Source organism: Fulmarus glacialis, unplaced genomic scaffold (assembly GCF_000690835.1).
Source record: "Fulmarus glacialis isolate BGI_N327 unplaced genomic scaffold, ASM69083v1 scaffold26221, whole genome shotgun sequence".
Lineage (NCBI taxonomy): Eukaryota > Metazoa > Chordata > Aves > Procellariiformes > Procellariidae > Fulmarus > Fulmarus glacialis.
The window spans coordinates 9,288-24,350 of NW_009191362.1; the positions used below are offsets into that span (position 1 = coordinate 9,288).

Here is a 15,063-nt window from a genome sequence, read left to right on the forward strand (position 1 = left end):
GCTCCAATGCCTATATCTGCTTCGTAAACCTGTACCCACATATTCAGACATACCCTTTTTGGTTTAGTCTGCTGAAAATAACTTGCAAAAGGGAAGTTACAACCATGACCCTTGTGCCATGGTTGCTTTTGGGATTTGGACCAGTGCTGGATGTGGGAATGAAGGGAATGAAGGGCTCTATTGCAGTGTAGCTGCTGCCCATAGTACGAGATCACACCTGATAGGGTTTAAGAAAGGGGAATGCTGAAATTCCCTTGGTTTCCCCATAAATCTGCCTTTGCCTGGAGCTATCTCCCTGGCTCCCCAGGCACAAGAACAGTGACAGGCTATGGCATAGCAGCCATCCAAAGAGAAGAGCCCTGTGTGTACACAGAGCAGATCTTGGGTACACTTGTTTCTGGCAGCTGCCCAGCAGCACACTGCTCAGCCCCGCTTTCCCCCACTCCGGGGCACGTACCTGAGAGCTCCACAGAGACGGCTGTGGTGATGACTTGCAAACACACAAACACTAATAGTAAAGTGGTCATAGTTTACCTGCAAGAAACAACACAGGGAGAAAGGATTTATGACAGCTGTATGTTCACAGGGAGCCGAGTGCTGCGGATGCTGCTGCAGGGCAGTGCCGCCCCTTCAGCCTCCTACATGTGGCTGGCAGTGAAAGCCGGTCCTTGGGGAAAGACGCTGTCTCAAAGTGCCTTTTGCTTCAGGAAACGAGTCCATTAGACAAATAAATAAGATGCTCTGCTATGTACAACAGACTGAAGTGTTATTATATATCACTTATTATATTGCTTTCCCATTCTCTCTCTTGTGATTCAATCTTCCCTGTGGAGCAGAAAGACAGTTTTCCAACAGAGCTTCACACTTATTATGTATTTACTCAAGAGGGACCATCGCGTCCACTAAGTCTTTGCCTCAGAACAGGAGCTGCCCCTTACCAGCATCCTCCATCCAAGCCAGCACTGGCTCTCAGGCCAGATGATTGGATGCATTTTGTATACCTTGAAATGCTCTGAAGGGAAATCTGCCTTCTATATGGTGGAAAAGCCAAAGATTACAACGGTTTGGTCCAATACTCTTGCATTGACAGCATATATAACCTTAATTGCAAATGGATCCTGAACTGATACAAGAAATCTACAGGGTACAATTCTGGGCATCTTAACTCCACCCTGAAAATATCCTCTTGGGATCCCTCGATTAGTCAGAGCAACCTGCTACTTCTGAAAGCTTTAGGAAAGGAAAGGAACATCCTCCTGACATTAAATGGCAGAAGCAATGTAAGGAGGCCAACTAAATTAATCCTAACTGGATTATCATCCAGTATAACATTATGGGATTTTAAATAGCCATAAATGTTCAAGTTGGTTTTAATATTTCAAATGAAAACCATGTCCTCTGGCAACACAGCATCATTTGGCATCACATTTCAGCACTGACTCAGAAGGAAGGACCACACCTACTGAATCACTGGTGTTTTCTTTGAGGTCACCTGCCCAATATTGGCTGTTTAACTCCTGTGATCTAGAAAGATCCCAGCTGACTTCAGCTGACAGGAACATTCTGAGTATATGCTTATCGACCTTGCAGAAAAGTCCATTAAATATCCTCACTGGCACAAGAAAAGCCAAAAATAAACCTCATCTTGTACAGTCCAGCATTAGCCTTTCACTTATGAAAAAGTTGACCTCCATGCACTCATTCATTTCAACCTGACACATCACAAAATCTTATCTTTGTGAAATCTTTAGTTAATAGAGATCGCTATGCTGGCAGACAATGGGACAGAACAGGACTGGAACATATCGGCAGAGAAGCACAGAGGCTTGAGTTTGCAGCTGTAGGGCCGAACAAGATCACATGGACATATCTGAATTTCTGCTGGGCCTGGGAATAAAATTGCAGGTAAGTGCCAACCTCAGGGAGAAACCGTGGAGTTGTGTGTCTGTTTGGGTGTCTCTCCCATTAGGAATGCTATCTGCATAAACAATGTATTATGAACCTCTTCTGCAGCGTGACAGTTGACTTCACCATTTCCCTCTACTGATGGTCAGGACCAAGTCAACTGCCATGCTGCAGAAGTGGTCAAAGTGTTTGGCAGTCAGTACCTGGACGATGGCAGGGGAAGGTGTCCATAGGATGGGCTGTGGGGGACAATGAAGTGCCTTCTGCTCATCAGTAAGCAAGGAGAATTGGAAACACCATCTGCTACAGATAAACAGTCTGAAATCAGCTTGGCTAAACAGCTGTACCCAAGAGTCCTTAAAGAGCTGGCTGAGTAAATTGCTGGCCCACTGATGTTCATTTATAATCTGTGCTGGAGCACTGGGGCAGGTCCCGAATACCGAAGCACTGTGCCAATAGTCAGCCAAGATATACAACGATGAGCCTCATAAATACACGCTAGTTTGATTGACATAAATTCCAGGCAAAATAATGGAAAATCTGATACAGACTTCAATTCATTAAGCACTGAAGAATAGGTGTAATATTAATCTTAGTTGAGGCACTTGTATATAAAACAGGTGCTTCCAAACTTGATTTTATTAGTTGGCATGATTCTGTTTGTCTGATAAAGCTGCCTGCATGGTTGTAACATAATGTAATTAGATTTTGATAAGGTTTGGCTTTCACAGGGTTCCATGATATGAAGATATGTAATGTCAGCAGTACATACATTAAAATGGCTTAGCAGAAGCCTAGCTGGCAGGTCTCTAAAAAGAGCCATCTGAGGAACACTGATGTTGAAGGAGATATTTCTAATGGGCATCTACAGGGGTCAGTATTAGATCCAATGTGTTTCCAAATAGACTACATTTTAATAGAATCAAATATAAAATTATATAAGGAATGCAGAAAACGCCTGACCATGGGATGCTGTGTCCTAGAAAGAGTCACTCAGGAGAGCCACTGCCATCATCTGACATATAACCAAACAGAAATACCTCTGTGCATCACTGGTAAGCAACGGGAATACTGTGCACATCTCTGGCTTGGCATAAGGATATCAGAAAAAGATGGTGCAGAATATATCCAGCAGAAAGGATCTGAGGGCTGGAAGAAAAGCCTTATGGGGGGAGACTAGGAAGTCTGAATTTAATTATTGTAACAGCACCACACAAAAAGACTGAAAAGTTGACAACAGTGCGCAAATACTGTTTCAAGCAGAAGCTGCTGGTGCTAAAGGGCTCTTTGATCTAACAGAAAGTCATCACCAGAACTAGTAGCTGGGACCCATACACCAAGCAAACTCAAATGGGCAACAAAGCCCACATTTTAAACAGAAGGGAAGCAATGGAGTTTCTATCCCTTGGTAGCTTCGAATCCAGACTTGAAGGCTTCTTTGGAAGACATGACTTAGGCAAACACAAGTTAGTGGGCTCAATAAAGAGGAAACAGGGTAAAGTTTAAGGGGCCTCCATTCACAGGAGATCAGCCCAGAATGGTGCCTTCTGACATTAAAATTCATGAATACGAATGTATCATTGTTTCAATTTCTGCTTTTGTATTATTCATCTTGCCTGGCTCTAGGCAGTACAAAGAATCATGTTTATGAATATCACACACATTTTCTACCTGCCTTGTAGGATCTAAGGCAAAAAAGACATCCTGTAAAATTAACCCCCTTCCCTGCTCAATCTCAGCCAGCCATGCCTGAAGTCTGCACAGGCGAGGCATCCCCCGGCTCCGTGACAGGCAGGGAGAAAGGGATTCGGGGGTAAGCTGCCAGTGGAGAAGGATAAGGGCTTAACCTGTATTTTGTGGAACATCTCCAGGTTATAGACCAGTCACTGCTAACAGATGAGGTACTGCAGAAAACTTCAGACACAGTTGCTGCTTTTTGGTGTATTTTTAAGCTTTGCAGGGAAACTGAAGTCCACTCTCTGAAACATATTCTTGTTTAGTGAGAGGAATGCTTCCTACAAGAACAAATAACTGTGGGACTGTGCATCCAGAGCCCTCCGAGGGTAGGTCACTGCTTTCACTATGGACCAGCCCGACATCGACTGAGGACTGTCTCCCTGGAATTAACTGAGGTTGTGGGGGTAGGCTCAGATTATTTCTACTTGCACCATCCCAAGCCTGGCATTCAAGTGGATATCCTCCATTCTCATCCTCTGGATAAAAGAAGAAATAGGAAGGCAAAGATCATGTGAGTCCTGGGAGCAGGGGTGGACCCTCCAGGGCAGAAGGCACTTGGAGAGGATTCAGGTAGAAGATACTCTCCTAGACATTAATAACTAAGTCTTTAGTCATGATACCTGCTCAAGCATTAAATAAAAGCTCTTCTCCAGGCTCCTTAAATCAGGTACCTTTCAGCAGGCTCTGCATTTTGCCAGAATCCAAGTAAGCTGGACAGCCCTGAGTGTCATGCCATAAACTCAGCCAAGAGAGGCAGGCAGCTTTAGACCCAGATTGCCTACTAAAGAATAAAACATCCTAGAACATGGAAACAGAGAAGTTTAAATAAAATAGGAGCTGGCTGGCTGAAAAGACTTTTAGGGCCCATGCCTACAGCAAACCGCTATTGTTCTGAGTCCCACACAGTTGTTATTTCTGTGTACATTGGCAACGGGTAAGAGGAGAGCAGGTTGATCTGTGCATCAGTTAGACATCACAGACCAGAATGCCCTAAATAGAGGAAATTCACTTTGTCCCAAAAGCTAAGACAAGCCCATGTACTCCTACTCTTATTCAAGTTTTATGCTGATCTTTCACAAGGAAAAATAGCCTCATATGATAACAGCTGGGACCAGCAGTATCTTTGCAGTTTGGTTTAGCTATGGAGAAAAAAACACAACCTCCTCTTATCCCACAGAAGCCCAGAGGCAATGGCTTTTCCTTGTGAGCAGTGGTTAAACAAATCACATTAACAATGTTTTGGGTGTATTCTGCGAAAGTGTTGACTCCCTGCCAGTAAGAAACCCAACCTACTCCTCAGGGTGCTGTTTGCAATGTTGATCTCCATTTTTCATTCCCCTTAAGCACGCCAAAGAGATCCAACCCTACGTCTGCACACAGCTCTTGTCGGGATTCACTATGCTGGGAATGCCTTTGATTAACGTCCCGTTGTTACAGCAATGGTTCCATGCTGCAATAATTCCACTCCATGTTGTCTCTAGTGGAATATCCAAGCACATGATAACGAGCAAACAGCTGCTTGAAGGAGCAGTTCTAGAAGGAAGGAAGTAAAGACAGCGGTCTGTCTGAGCAGACATGGATAACACAGATGATGGAGACATGGTCTGTCTAGCCAAGGGAACTGGGGATGTCGTTCCTCTCGTTCTAAAGCAACATCTAAAACAGATTGTATAGCACATACCTCAGAACTGATGACCCCTCTCCACTGACTGTCAGAGAAGAGGAGGGTGATTAGCTCAAGTGTGGACGTTGTCTCTACAGAGGTGCAAATTCACATTAGATGAGCCCAAGGAGTATGAAGGTGCAGTTCAGTGCATGGGAGAATCAACCTGGAGCAGTGTGTGCTTACTGAGACAGGATCTGGCGCAGAGGAAATATATTCAAGGATAAGGAAGGGCCTGAGCTGCATGACTGAGTAAAGGCAGAGTAAAGCCTGGAGCAGGCTAAGCAGTGGCCGGAAAGTCCCCTGCTCAGCATCTTACCGAATGGCTGAATGGCTAAGTAGAGAGGTAGACCTCAACATGTTGGGGGTACAGTCAATATCCCTACCATATATGTCATAAATAACACAGACTTCTGGAGATAGCTTAATTTGACTACTTTTTTGAAAATAATCAGGGTAGCCTGGCTACTAGAAAAAGGTGAGCTACTGAACCCATAGGAGCTACCAGGTCACTGCTGACAAACTCCAGTTCAGTTGCAGGGTCCTTATCTTCCAGTAGAAAAAGTCACGTTGAAGAGAAGTTCTGCAGACACTTTGGTGGAGCTCCTCCTAGGGTGACTACTAAGAGAGGATTGTCCAAGCTCTAGCGGGGAGCACTGGGAGGGACTAATTCTTGCAGCACAGTGCCCTACACACAAGCAGCAATGATCACACTATGCTTTCTGCAAGGTCCATGCTACAAAAACACCTTCCAGCCCTGCAGATTACTTTCTTGCAAAACTCCATTTGCGCTTGCTGGGAGAACGGCTGGAGCAGGCAGCTTTTGTGGTGAGAAGAGAGGAGGAGGTAGGACAAGTTACGCAAGGTCATGGCTATGCCTCTACATCAGGATAACTGTCCCTGTGCAGAGTACCAAGCAGGCTGGAGGAACAAGAACCCAACCAAACTGCCACAAAAATCCTGGCCATCTTACCTTCTCTAACCAGTGACAGAGACAGAAACAAGGCCCTCTCCAATTCAGCCTGGGCCAGGAAGAATTCAGGAAAAGCTCTTGCCTTTCCAAAAAAGACAGAGTTGGGAGATTCTGGTAGGCTCAGGAGCTCTCCACCCCAGAGAACAACTGTCCCTTTCACTGAAGTTTACTGCCACTTTATTTTATGCTTAAGGCCGTGCTTCTGTATCAGGTTGTGTGCAGACTGTCCTAAATTGGCTGCATATAAATATGTTTATTTGAGAATCTAAGTGTGTGTGGAGGGAAGTGTGTACATATGTGCAGACAGGTTTAATCCCTTGCTCTTCCAACCCTGTCCCCAGGTTTTCAAAGGACTGAAGAATCTGGAGGGAGCAAGAAAAGGAAAAGTCACTACAGTGAAAGTCCAACAAAGTGCCTACACAGTAAGACTGTACAGTGGAAAATAGCCAGACAACCCATTTGCAGCCCAGTCTAACTTGTTTGCTTGCTGGAAAGCATTTTCTGTTCTAGACTATTTTCATTGAGTCCCATCTGCAGTTTCTCCTGTGGCCGTTGCTTGTTCCAGACCATGTTAATCACCCTTGTTGCAATTAAAGTCATTTTCATCACCCTTAATCCTGCTGTTGTCCTTGTTTTTTTGGATGGGGGCAGATGGGTCATTTTAAGCTTCCTTTTTTCTCAATTTTGGAAGACCTTTAATATACTTATGTATTGTTTCTGGCAGCTAATAAAATGCTGCTCATTAGAAGATATGCCTGGGCATAAAGGTATTTCCAAAGACAATATTTCCTTTAAAATTGTGGATATAAAAAGGCTCTTGAACAAGAGTCAAAACTAGCACTACTCATTTAGCCTTGGATTCTCTCTCTTCAACTGGTTTTCCATCCCCTGTTTACTCCCCATCAGGGAACAGACCTTAGTTTCTCTAGGACACATGGTCACCTCCATCCATCCTTATTTCAGTACTATTATTTTCAGGCACCAGCACTGGGGACCAAGGGTTTGGTGAGGCCTGAGGAGACACTGTCACCCAGCAGAGACATCGGGAGGGTTCCAATGTTTGTTTAGACAGCATGTCCCATGTCCTCATAGGCTTTAGTGTCAAACGGTCGTTTCTCCACCATGTAAAACTACAGACCGTTCCTCTATGATCTCTATGAACAAACACTTTATTGTCCCTCTGCATGTTCCCAGCCTCTGTGCAGGACTGAGAGCTTTTCTGTTAAAAACCTCAGCCTGGTCCAAGAAATGGGAGGGAAGGAAGGGGAAAAAAAAGTGAGGGGGGTGGGCAAAACCAGTTTTATTTCTTCTTCTTCTTTTTTTAAATAAGGCAAACTTTGGAACTGAAATATGGCAATAAATGCACTCCTGTGATTTTTCATGTTTTTTCAGCTGTAAAGAAAATAGGAGAAATATTCCATTCTGTCTGGCTTCCAAACCATTCTGAGAGTAAGGTCTTTATGTACAGAGCAGCTTGGATGCTGCTCCTGCCTGCTCTGTTTCTGAAACCATCCCTGGAACAATAAAGTCCTTTTTTTCCCCAATCAGAAAGATACACGGCAGTAACTGCTCAGATATTTTGCCATCGAGGAATGTAGTCCTCCACACGCTGACAGTCTTGCAGCATTGCCTGCCTGGATTGCTACAGGAGATGGCAAACTGATGGCACCGAGGCTTTCTTAGTGCATAAGGCACAGAACAGAGAACATTTGTTGAAGACTAGGAATAATGTCAGGTTTCACCTCAAGCCTCAGCCGGCTCCTGTCCTCAAGCACCCCTTGTTACTGCAGGTGTGAACACAGGCAGACCCAGCTCTGCTAATACACCCTGGCGATGGTATCAGCATGCCCCTCAGCCATAACGTGTGGTCCAGAGCTTCTCTCTGTCCTCCTCCACAAAGAACCAAAGTTGCCTGGACCTGTCATTTTGGTTCTATGCTATTCCATTTTCAGTGTCTTTATGACCTTTCTTTCAATAAAAGAGTTACAGTCTGTTACAATTTGACTGTTTATCTTATGATATTGCACATACATTACAGGAAAAGCCAAAATACCCAAGGATGTAGGGCCATGCTTTCAATAAGCAAGATGCCACAGGAAATCATAGCAAAACCTAAACAGTCATATGCTAGGTTCAGTTAGTGATCCAAGCTCAGACGTATGGTCTGGAACAAACATCCTACTGAACACAGAAAGCTTTATAAGCATTTATCTCTTTTCTGGTATCTACCACAGAACGGCTCTCATTCTCCCCTGATTTACATTGGTTTTACATTACGTCTCCATTAACTTCAGCAGCATTTTTTTTTTTTCTTCTTCTTTTCTTTTTTTTCCCCCTGAGAGATCAGAAGCAAGCTAAACACACAGGCTCCTGAGCTGCAGAAACCCATACCACTGGCCACCTCAAAACTAGCTCTCTTGCAGGAAAACCAGAACTGTCTGTCATTGGCAACACACACACCAGCAATTTTCCTGCCCTTCAAGGACAGAGAAGTTGCAAAACGTCCATTATGGCAAGCAGATGACAGCTGCAGCCTTTCATGCAACATGTGGGATCAGCACCAAGTCCTGAGCTGCCATGGCTCTGAGTGTCTGCTCAATATGGAAAGCAAGATTCAAACATTCAAACAGCCCCTAGAGCCTCTAAATTCAAGGGAACAATGAGCCTTTGAGACTAGCTGGAACTCGCACTCAAAATCCTCTCTACTCCAAGGGGAGAAAAAGAAACTTCTAAAGAGCAATTCATCTCCTTATGAAATAGATGTCTCAGTTGAGAACCTTTAAGAGTGGTTCAGCCATCTCTCTATTGGCTAGTAAGGGACCCTGGAACACTGTTAGACATCTAACTTTTAGAGATGGGAGGGTGATTATGCACTTCATAAAGCCCCCTTATACCCTATTTTTTATGCACAACCGTTGGATGTAATTGGGATATATCCCTTTGCTTGCAAGGAAGAATTTAATCTACGAAGAAGTGGAAGAAGAAATGGAACTTGGAAATCTCTTTCCTCCTGGATATGCTGTCTCTGGGAACGACAATCACCCATCACCCTTCTCCTTTGGTAGCAAGAGGCAGGTAAACAATTATATCCCAGGGAAAGAAAGAAACAATCTACGCTTGTTTTCTGGAGCTGCTGTCAGCCTTGAGCAAAGCTCCTCTGGGCACAGGACAGAAATCCACCAAAACACAAAAGAAGAGAAACCAGATTCTCCCTGGATGTCAGATTGAGGATGGCAGCTTGGGTCATGATCCAAGGAAGGCAAGAACAAGCCCTTCAAGTGACAACTTTTCCCACTCAAATGCACTGGCTCACTATAAAACCCACAGAGAAATACAAAAGCTGTTGCACCTAGGATCCAAGCTACCTAAGCCTAGCACAGAGCAGGAGAAAGGGAAGACTGAGGGACCTGGAAAAACCTCCTTCCATTAACTTGGTAAGGCTGCTACTATTTACCCACTCTAAATCACCACATAACCACCTGCTCCAAGCAGGCATCAGCTAAACATGCTGGTAGGTTCCTCTGCAGATGCTGAGAGAGTTAGTGTGGGACGGGTAAAGCTCAGCTGGCTGACAGCAGCTCCTTGCCCCAGTTGGGGGATAGCCCATTACTCTGCTGGAGTGTGTGAATGATGCACAGGCTGTGCTGGAGGTTTTCACTTGTGCAGAATTTGACTTTTCACTTGTTTCATGAGGAGGCTGAAACCTCATTTGTGCAAAGAAGCAGCCTTAAAAATGAGAAAACATCTCTCTCCGGCTACAGAACAAGATGGAAACGTGACTGTAGAGAAGTAAATCTCTGCAGCTCTTCTACGCTGGCAGAAGATTCATGGATATCTTCTGCCTTGCTTCCCTTCTGCTCTGACCCAGCTCAGCCATTCAGAAGGCTGGTTTTCCAGAAATCCACAATGCCTTTGAAACCATGTTTTAATACGGAATCCGTAGGCACGAGACCTAAATCTAACCGACCGCTAGTTACTGCCCAAATCTGCTATCTGTTAATACTCTGCTACCCAAAATTGCCTTGGGTGAAACACATGTGCTCCTAAGAAATGTCGTGTGAAAGTTCACGTAACAAGGCACTGGGAAGTACTGGAAGAGACATCATGAAACTGGTCCCTATCAGCTTCACAACGGTAAAGATTTTTCCTCTTGCTGTGCTCCAAGTAGAGAGAAAACATCACGCTGTCTTGGAAAGTCAACCAACTTCAGAGATTCAAGGTGAGAACCACAAGACCGTGTGCATGGCTGCAGGGCCTCTCTAATAACTGCACATTTAGGTCATGCTAATGACATGTAGCGTGACCACATTTCTGATTGGTACCAGTTGTGTAATATTGTGCATAGCCTTGGCTTGCATTAATGTCCCTTCATGTGAATAGGCACCTCTTATAAGATACAGAGGCTGCAACAACCTCTTGCTAAGGACACCTTCTACTGATGTGCTATGTGCATCATGCTGCACCACGATCCTTGGTGAGGCCATCCATGCCGGGAACACACAGAGCTGCTAATACTAAACATCCTCACGCAGCCTTGCTACACAGAGGTAGGTGAGCAATCATAGCCTATCTGGCCTTTGCATTACCAAGTATTTCATGCTGCTAGTGCTTAACAGCAGTAAAAGCAACTTTCCATCCAGCCTGGAGGAAGAGCTTCCAGCTTCATCACAGTCTCAGTATCTCCCTCTTTTTGCTCCCCATTTTCTCTTTCCAAAGTTGGCACCTGAAAGTTTTCTCTGCATTAATTCCAGACATTGTGTAAACACTGTGCTTAGATTTACTTAAATGAGGCTGTTTCAGCCCCAGCTTTCCTCCCAAGTAGATTTCCTGTCTCATAAATTCAAGACATGCACAGTTTAGCTTTGCTGGGAAGGTAGAATCTCGACTCGATCCTCCCTTTGGGATGACCTGGAAGACAAAAGGGCAAATGGCAGGGGAGAGGGCCTGGGGCTTTCTGGTTACTGGCTGGAAAAGGGGGAGACATCCTGCCATGTGCTGTTCAGGAGGTAGTGCCCGTGGCCCAAACGAGTGTTACTACTTGCCATAAATAATCTGCAAGATTTGAAATCTACCAATCTCTTGGCATTTTTTTTTCTTCATAACCCCAGGAGATGGAGAACCATCTTTTCCTACTGAGCAGATCACTGGCATTTTCAGTGGGATTACTATTTTCTCCTGTTTCCAGATGCTCAAACTCTTTGTGACTCCTTAGAAAGGCACATACATACCAAATATTCACATGCACTCCTTGTGCAGGCAAGCAGAAAGAGTCTCCTAGGAGTGAAAGAGCCTTTCCTCTTTGATTCACAAGTCTCTAGTCACTAGGACTTCAGATATTTTTTCTGGCAGCAACGTGAACCCCCAACCACAATGCAAGTGTGGGTTTGCTACTGCTGACGAAGGCTCTCATGCACCCCTGAGCCTGAAGAAGGGTCTTTACCAAAATGTTGGAGTAGGTTTTCATGAAAGTTGTCTGCTGTCTGGGACTGATGAACCTCAGTTCTGGAGGCACTGAGCTGGCTTTGCCTTCCAGTTTATGGAGAGGGCACACAGTATAAACAGAGGCCACAGACTTCACATTCAGACTATAATGAGGGTTTTGCTGCCTTGGCTGTGCTGAGGAAGGCTCTCCTACTTCTCAGTTTCCTCTGCCAGCAAACCTCTGACAACCAGACTAAGCACAAAACAGCCATGCCAGCTTGTACTAATCTAGGAGACTGAATGGTACAGGAAGGATTAAGAAAGAGAAGCAGCTTTTCACTCCCATCTCTGGTTCTAGGAAAGCTTAATCAATGGCTGGGCATTGCACCCCCTGAAACCGCCTCATGCATGACAGCAGGAGAATGGATCGCTGTCTCCTCTCATTTCCTCCTAGACCAGCTCTCCCAGCCCACTTTGTCCCCCTCTTGACAGTTCTAGCAGCGGTGGAAGATTTTGTGGACCACGGACAACGCACTCCCCCTCGCCTCCCTTCCAGGGACCGAGTCACGCAGCAGGCGGGTGCTGAGTAGGGGACTGTCCGTGGCTACTGTCTGGCTGTACAAATCAGGGGCTTTCCTGTAAGTGTGTGGAGGGTTTAAGGCCCTATTGAAATCTCACCAGTCTATCCGTTCTTTCAGGTTTTTCCTTTATATTCATCCTCAGTCACTCCCCCAGCCAGTGCCATCTCATGGCACCTGGTAGTCCTGCATCCCTGTACAATTCCTTCCTTTTCTGTGTGCTCAAACTGTTCACGTACCAGGAGGCGGTTCTGGCATGCAGTGCCCTCTTCCCTCTTAGCCAAGACACACAGTGTGCATTTAACTTAATTTAACTGGCTCAGTCAATAAGGTCCCTGTTTATTTCAATATTGCTCCGTTCCTTTTGGGGGACAGAGGTACCTCAAAGTGCAGTCGTCTGCCCTGTCCTGCACCAGTTGTTCCAAGGGGATTTCACCGTGTCGGGAGCACTGAGGGATGCTCAGCTCTCCTTGCCAGGGGCAGTCCCGTTGGGCACGGACGCTCATCCACTGCTCCTATTCACTTGTCAAGTCACTTTATCCGAACAGTAATTCCTGCCTTTGGTTCAGCCTGTTCTTTTCTGTTTGGGCAGAAACCAATGGGGTCTCCAGGCAGAAAATAAATCTTCCTCTTGTTTTTTTCTACTCTAGTGATGCTTTTGAACCAAGGCAAATTGTACAGAGGAAAACAAAACACAACAAGAAAGAAGATAATGACAAAAAAGTTCACAGCCAAACAAGCTTGTTTTGGGTTTGCCACAGAGAAGACTATCCATCAGAGAGCTCAACAGCTTTAAGTCCTACTTTATGAGACTGGCAGGGAGTTGGAAGAGAAGGAGCAAGGTGATGGAAAAGATATACCTAAAAAATTGTCCTCTTCTAGCCACTGGCCCCTCCACGAAGGTGGATGTCGGTCTCTGGGTGATGTATTCATCCACCCAGAAGAAAAGATAACGGAACCCCTCAGCATGGGAGGAGGAATAATTGGCAATAGGGTTTCAGTTCCCTGGCTGAGATTTCCATTTTAGGTCAGTCCAAAACTTCCCTGAGAAAACCCTTCAAACACTTTCTGAAACTAGCAACAAATATAAAAGCATAATTTTTTAATCATATGAGACCCATTGTTCAATCCAAAACTGAATCACAGCCTTTTGCTTTTTTCCAAAGGATATCTCAGCGTCTTCACAAAATTCTACCCACACTGAAAGGTCTGTTCCTTTCAAACACATGGTGAAACTAGCCTGAAAACAGAAACACTGCACCTTAAAAACAACAAATTCTTTGACCTGAATGTATGTTATGTATATATAGAGCTTTCTCTCTACATATACATGAATTTATAAATGGGCTTAGGTATGGTATTACTTAGGAAGCAACTGTGATGATGTGACATTGAAAGAGAGAGCAAGACGGAGACAATTAGCCTCTCCAAAATTAGTTTCAGTCTAGGGTCAATGAATGCATATCAATAAACTTTTCATTACAGCTCAAATCTCAGGGCTCCACTGAATTACCTCAGCACAGGCAGACAACAGTCCCTGCCTTAAAGATCTTGCAATCTAGAAAGTACGCTGCTGACCAAGCCTAGAGAGCACAAATTTGGGGAGACCACGGGAATCCTGAATAAAAGCAAGGTTCTTACACGAAATATAAAATCATTCTGTGAGGTGTAGACTGTGCATAAGCCTTAGCATAAGCCACAGACGTTTGGAGAGCCACTGCTGCTAAGCCCAAATCTACGTTTTGCTAAGCAAAGTCCATATGTCATACCTTCAAAAAGAGAAAGCGAGGTATGGAGGAAACCAAAACAGTAATTAGATGGGAATACAGAGTTTTCTGAGAGGCAAATAAATTCCTGTGTATGAGATGTGGTTGAGGGAGAGAGCCAAAACATTGCCCAGCGTTTGGTGAAGCGTTCTGTAGGGGCAACAGAAGATGTTGTTTTTACAGAGGTATGTGGAACAGCTTAAAACCAACATTGCCCACATTTTGGGGAACAGGAAGGCACCAACACAGATCCCCTTGTAGGCAAAATAACTGCCTAGCAAAGTGTTTCAAACCAGCAAATACGCTCCAGCATTGATGGAGGCGATGTGGGCTTTAAAATGGATCCTGGGGCATCCTACACTAGTATTTTAACTCAGACACAAAACACTAGCAAGAGAAACTGTATAAAAGTAAAATTTGTTTTATACTATTGGCATAAAAGACCAATTCAAAGGCAAGTAATAATTATGATCTATTTTAACCAAACTATCTTGTAATTCTTCCAATAAGGTGGGCAGGTAAATTATCTGGTGGCCAGATCTAGTGACCGCTGGAATCAGTAAAAAAGATGCCATTTGCCTCTGAGGTTAGGAACATTAAGCCCGAATTCTGATATTAAAACCTAGTCTAGACAAGTAACTGCTTGCAAGTCCCAAACAGACAGCAGGGAGAGCTCTCAAAAGGAAGTCTAAATCCCCACAAGTTTGTACAGAGCACTCTGCTTTCAGACAGAAGAAGAATTAATTCCATAAGACAACATAACAAGGAAAAGCCTGTTTGGCTTTCACACACAGTATGAGAACTGGATCTAATCATACATAACATTTGGGCACTGTCGCGGTGCAGTCTGCAGATTGTGGTAATTCCATAGCTGCACCTGAAAAGCTATCACAGCATTAATGCACATTGATCCTCACCATTTAAATAAACCACACAATGGGAGCGACGTTCAGTAAAACTATTTGACAGCTATATGTTGAAAACAAAAATATTCTCTAACATTTAGGGTAAGCATTCCTG

The 15,063-nt window shown here is 44.5% G+C and overlaps 1 protein-coding gene across 1 annotated transcript in view; it reads right to left on the reverse strand.

The window, feature by feature from the left end:
* LOC104083256 (aggrecan core protein-like) overlaps positions 1-527 on the reverse strand; it is a gene marked incomplete at its 3' end in the record, with an annotated part of 9,807 nt that extends 9,280 nt beyond the window's left edge. Inside the window, exon 1 of the mRNA XM_009586675.1 lies at positions 458-527. Within this exon, the coding sequence (XP_009584970.1) occupies positions 458-527 (70 nt within the window). The remainder of the gene's footprint in view (positions 1-457) is intronic.
* Positions 528-15,063: the final 14,536 nt, after the last annotated feature.